Consider the following 6,192-nt stretch of genomic DNA (forward strand, 5'->3'; position numbering starts at 1 on the left):
TGAGAAGTTCCAAGCTTACCCGGAACTAGTTGCTACCCTGAAACACCACTTGTTCCTCAAAAACGAGTCCTCTTTAAACCCTTTTCAGACTCACTAAATATGAAAATATTGTCTAACAATTGGCCTTTCCAGCTCACTAAAGTGATTGGAAGTGCCATCCCTCCTGTATATTTTAAACTTTTCAGACCTGAGGGATTATCTCATGAAAAAGTTCAAGCGCTTGCCTTTTTCAGCTCGCTAAAGTGATCAGAAAAGTCATCCCTTTTGTATTATTTTAATCTTTTCCGGACTTAAGGGATTATGCTACAAAAAAGAACTGCCAGATTTTTCTTTTCGTCCCTTTTCAAACTCTCTAAACACGAAAAGGACCGAGTTATCTTTGTCGTTAAACTCGCTAAAACAATAGTGACAAACTTGTCCACCCAGACAAGAACGAGTTTCACTGTTGTTAGAATCGCTAAAACGTAGCGACAGGTTTGCCCAAAGGGAAAATTATAGAACAAGCATATGTTATCCTCCTCAAGCTTGAAAAAAATAAAGAGGTACTGGTCAACAATGACTGGGGAAAAAGGGAAGAAAACTTGAAGAATTTTATTGGTAGCAAGTCGCTCTTGAACATGGCACTTTCACTCCATCACTATGATTGAGTCGGGTTGGGTTATTCCGTTCACTGGTCATATCGCCATTGGTCCTTCTTACCATCCATCTTTTTGGGTTAACGCTACCAATCCATCTCAGTGTCACCGATATGTTCAAGAGAAGTCATTCAGAGAATTCACCATCTAGTTAATGCCTCATCCACTGCAATACCTTCACCCTCCATTTTTCATGACCGCCAGTCCTGAACCTTGTGTTGGAGAGGTAAATCCCCTCTACGGATAGAGGCGATCCCTACTAGCCCAATAGGGGTCTAGCAACAATCACACAATGCTGCCACGCATGTTCCTAGTTACAATTAAACAAGAAGTAAAGAGCACCTACTTGGATTCCTGCGCTGTCGTTGGTCGAAGAGATGTCTCCTTCGCTCCTTCACTTCAGCTGGTCACCGTCCTCCGCGATCCCCGCGAACGGACACCTGCACACACGAAGAGAAAGCAAACGCAAGCGTGAAATCTAGTAAAAGTAACTATATGTCAGTCAGAAAAGACATAATTCACATTTATCCATTGCATAAACAAACGAGAATGGAACAATAATAGCAGTCATCTATTATTAATCAGAATAGAGAAGAGTACAACCAAATGTTCTGACGTCGATAAACTTCTCAGGAGGGATCAGTCAGCATGTATCTCAAGCATTCACCTTTGAGGATGGTTCTCCCAAGACAAACAACTCTCTCTCTCTCACACAAATGTCACAAACAAACTTCCCCAAGCAATCAATCACTTCCACTCCTAACACACCAAACCTATAGCAGCAATCTGAGCACTACAAGCTCTGTACAATCCAAGCTAAGTCTAGCTAGTTCCCACTAGTTTCTAACTAGCTGCTCATGGTAATGGTGGAAGTTTATATAGGAGAAGGAGTCTCCTAAAAAGGTGGAAGGATGAGCTTATCTTCAAGGGGAGTAGTTGCAAAGGGTCGAACAGACATGCCATAGAAGGGAGTCGATATTCACAAAGCTAACAACCAAGCCTGGAGAGATCTGGAAGGCTGGTTGTTTGAACAAATTCGCCCAAACTGGATCAGCGTGGATTATATGGAGACTGCCGCGCTGTCAGCACATAACAATAACTGAACAAGTCATGTCAGCGCGGAAGAACACGGGAAAGCCGCGCTGTGCGTCATCGCGGAAAAGTGATGTTCTTCCGCGATGGCAGCGCACGAAATACACTGTGAGGCGCTGGTCATCGCGGTTATTTTAGGAACAGATGCGCTGATGCACAAAACTTTGGAAAAATCGGTTTTTAAGCCAGTTCAGGGATCAAACACTTAGTGATTGTGACTTCTGGACACAGCAGGGTGACTGACAGGAAGGCAGTGATAAATTACTGTGTAACAGATGCCCCCTAAAGCATGAAGACCGAGAGAGTGGGAGGGGTGAAATGCTTTACAACACACGCCGAACTGGAATACCGCCAGGAAGTACCGAAAAATCTTTGACAATCATATACATGCAGTCTAGGCATGGGCGCAGCCATCCAAAAGACATGCGAGACTGGCCTATGGTATGGACGCAGCCACCCAGCTAAAGAGACCATAATAATGACAAGGTATGGTCGCAGCCATCCATGAAGACTCAGGTATGGGCGCAGCCATCCATCAATGAGTCATGTAATGATTATCCACAAAATCGCAACCTGGACCACAGTGAGCAAGGATCCAGGGTCTTGCGCTCCATCTCGACCCGAACAGAGTACAAGTCCACACATGTGAATACAGGGGTTGGAGTCGAACATGCATGAACATCGTCTGATTACCGGCCAATGATTAGAACCGTTAACAGACGCGAGAGGTACCACCAATAATGACAATGGCCCTCAAGGTACTATAGGTACAATCCGTGGCGTGTGAATCAATGAGCTGGTGTCGAACACCCACGGAATCATTCGATCGTAGGTCAATGATGTAAACCTTGCGTCGAACACGAGGAACCTGCCATTGAGGCATGCAGGCTCCAAGGCACCTGGAAGGAGTCTCTAAGTCACTTTCTCGGATAATGAGTTGAAGTCGACGAGAAGTGGCCTTGATCGAAGGTGGGCCATGATGATTCCCACATCATTGACACGAGACAAAGATATAATGATTTGCGACGAGATAGCGAACGAGGTTGCATTGGGGCAGAGGACAACTTCTCTTGAACATATAACGGCACTGTAACGGATTTGGCAGTACTTGACATCAAATGAGCAGCGGATAGGATGATGACGGCAATGAACAGATGAGAGGTCAAATAGGATATCCCAAACCCATGGAGGCTAGTGAAAACGAGATGAGATGACCCCACCCAGACACGAAACAGCGGAGTGCCATGTTCAAGAGTGACGTACTGCCGAGACGACTGTAATCAAAGTTCCATTTTCCCCACCTTTGCAGGCAGGTACCCCGATTATTTTTGGATGACAAGCTTGATGGGGATAACATATGCTTGATGTGTGTCATGTTGACAATATCCGATGTCATTGAGTGTTTAACGAGCCTGACAAAGGAAAAACTCGGCTTCTTTTCTTGTTTCGAGAGTCTGAAAAGAATGCGGAAAAGGAGACTCCAGGGGGGTCCTTTTTCGTACAGTTGTGTCTCTCGAGCCCGAAAAAGTATAAAACTGTGCTCGAAAGAACCGCCCGGTCATTACAACCGAGGAGTACTTTTCATGAATAGTGTCTCCGACCGGAAAAAGTAAAAAAGTGGTCGAATACACGTCGTTTTAGAGCCAATATCGAGTGCGAAACGACAAACACCCGGCGATCTTTTTGGTTTAACGGTCGGAAAAAGAGCTTAAAAACGACCGCCTTTCGTTCCCTTTAATGAGCTGAAAGGGAGCTCGGCCATCTTCTCTTGTTTAACGTCGGAAAAGAGCTTAGAGACGACACTTTGGGAATCACATGAATTGTGGACTGTCATGACCAAGCTGCGATACCTGTACCTGCACAAGGGCACTACCCGCATAAATCCATTCGATATACGTAAAAAACATATTGAAACATGCTTGAAAACAGAACCAAGGCTAGTTTTATGGCTAAAAATGGTAAAAACCCAAAAAATATGGTAATTTAGGAGTTTTTACTATAAATAGGGGGGTAATAAGTCTTTTTTACCATTTTACTATTTGGAGTGCGAAGAACGTGGAGAAGCCAAAAAGTTGACGGAGCGATTTCCAGCCCATCCGTAGACCATTTTCAGATCTGCTTCTTCCAGGTAGGTTCTCATTCCTTTGCCCTGCATTCTGGTTCATTTTAGGAGTTTTTTAACGGTTGAATGGGCCCAATTGGGCATTTTTTATTTGCATGGGTGCGCCCTCGGTCAGCGCGGAAATTGCCCACGGGGTCGCGCTGACCGAAAAATAGCCAATGTAACCAACTTCGGCTCAGCGCGGAAAAGGCGTGTTCTTCCGCGCTGACCTCGCATTTTTTACACAGAGCCGCCATTGTCATCGCGGCTGTCCCTAAAACAGCCGCGATGGCGCGGAAAAGTTTTGTTTTTTAATAAATGAAAACAATTCTGATTGGTTTTTATTGTTCATGCAGGACATCATGGCCTTTCAATGGCAAGAGAGAGTTCACGATGTAGAGGATGTGGCTGCTTGGGGAGACGTGAATTGCTGCAACGCCATGCAGGCGTGCGGATTCATGAAATTCTTCCTTACGCCGCGTCTGAGGGCCCAACATGATCTGCTGGAGCTGCTGATCAGGGCATGGAACCCGGTGGACCAAAAATTCACCATCCGTGGTCACGACATTGAGTTTGACCACATGGATATCTTTTTCTTGACTGGGTTGTCGCGCCGAGGTGCGAGGCCCATCTTGGAGGGGCAGCGACCTAGCGGCGGTACTCTGGATGACCTGATGGCTGAGGTTTGCCCGGGGGCGGTGAAAACGCGGAGTGGGAAGTGCTCGATCCCCACAGTGAGAGACATAGTGCTGCGCACCATCCTGTTCATGGTGACCCGGGCGGCAGGTAGCATGGCGAATCACGAGGCGTCCAAGACCCATCTCCTACTAGCTCTCGAGTGCCTCGAGCCTACCGTGTTTGATTGGTGCACGGCAGTGGCCAACAACATGAAGAGGCAATTGAGCAACTGCCGTCGTGGGGAGACGAAGCAGTTCGGGTATGGATCGATCCTGGTCCCGCTCATTCTGGAGCGAGTACCAGCCATGCGGCTGCAGTCTATGGCAGTGGATGCCCCCAGAGATCCTCGAGAGACGAGGGCCTCATGATGGGCTCGGATTATGCCACGTGGGGGTGGCGGCCGACCACATAGCTGGGGGGCATTTTTCAGAGACTGGTTGGACCAGCAGGAGATCTTCGTACAGGATTGGCCATATGCGGGGATGGATTTCCGCAATGATCCTGACTTGGTGCTGCCTCCGGGTGAACAGTGGGATGATGCAGGTATGACACTTTTTGTCTTTTGAGTTTTGTATTGTTTTTTAATTTTTTATGTACATGTCCTAATAAATGTCTTGTCATGCAGATGTGGGGCCTACTAGACCGATTGGCCTGGCTGCCACGGCACGGAGAGAGGGCCCGGGAGCCGGAGCTTTGGCCTTAGCCCCTCCAGGGGCCAACACACCAGAGATTGTGGCTCGCAACCTTGAGGGGTTGCTGGAGGGGGTGCCGGACTTCCAGGGGGTCGAGGAGGTTCCTGTGGAGCATCAGATCCACACAGTGGGTGTGGAACCCAGGGTGCACCGCCTTCTGAGGCGGGTGGCACGAGCGGCTGTGTACTACAGAGAGCACCATCCAGCCGATTAGTCACTTAGGTTTTATTTCCACTGTTTATTTTGAGACATTATGACTCAGATGTATTGAGATTTTGGGACATGTACTTCTATTTTTGAGCGCCTCAGTGCGCCACACGATATATATATATATACATACCGATTTTTGGATGAGTCGTTGTTACATGTGATGATGTGTTATCTTGTGTTATGCGTTTGTTCAGTACAATTTGTGATCTTATGTATGAATTTGCACGACACTCGACTCATGGATTTTATATGTTTAATGCAAGCTTAAAAACACACACGTGCAAACTATGCTTGAAATGATTTATTTACATATGCTTATGGTCTTACTATGCTGTTCTATCCTTCCTTGTATGATGTTTATCTGTTTCGCAAATGTCTATCTAATACACGATTTGCCAATGCATCAGTCAACGTATTTAATCGTCTCGGAATATGCTGATAAGTAATGTAATCGAAATTCCGTTCTAACAATCTTACACGTAGGTACAACCTTAATATGCGCTGGTCTCTGACGGAATATCGCCTGTTGAGTTGATGGACAACCAGCTGGGAGTCCAGGTTCACCACTAGCTCTCGGATGCCGAGGTCAACTGCTTTGGCAAGTAATTCTATTACAGCACTGTACTCGGCAACGTTGTTAGTGGTACGACCTAGGCATACACCCTGCAGGTTTATCAACTCCCCGTGAGGATCGTAGATCACCCACGCTGCCGAAGACAAATTACAAGTACTACGGCAGGCACCATCAGCGAAACCAACATAAGGAGTACGAGACATCTGCGCA

The 6,192-nt window shown here is 46.7% G+C and overlaps 1 protein-coding gene across 1 annotated transcript; it reads left to right on the plus strand.

Annotated features, from left to right (window-relative positions):
- The first annotated feature begins 4,886 nt into the window (after positions 1-4,886).
- On the plus strand, positions 4,887-5,412 carry LOC149167803 (uncharacterized). The gene is made up of 2 exons (XM_089430596.1): positions 4,887-5,049; positions 5,132-5,412. Exons 1-2 carry the CDS (start codon positions 4,887-4,889, stop codon positions 5,410-5,412), a joined length of 444 nt encoding a protein of 147 aa, XP_089286722.1.
- The last annotated feature ends 780 nt before the right edge of the window (positions 5,413-6,192 follow it).

The sequence above is a fragment of the Pinus tabuliformis genome, chromosome 5_1 (genome assembly GCF_031772625.1).
Source record: "Pinus tabuliformis cultivar Carrire ecotype Pingquan chromosome 5_1, CPIR1, whole genome shotgun sequence".
Classification (NCBI taxonomy): Eukaryota; Viridiplantae; Streptophyta; class Pinopsida; order Pinales; family Pinaceae; genus Pinus; species Pinus tabuliformis.

Bases quoted from the DNA above. Each gene is read 5' to 3' on its own strand.
- LOC149167803 (XM_089430596.1), top strand. From the start codon at position 4,887: ATGCCACGTGGGGGTGGCGGCCGACCACATAGCTGGGGGGCATTTTTC. The intron at 5,050-5,131 runs GTATGACACTTT...CTTGTCATGCAG, and splicing joins TGAACAGTGGGATGATGCAG to ATGTGGGGCCTACTAGACCG.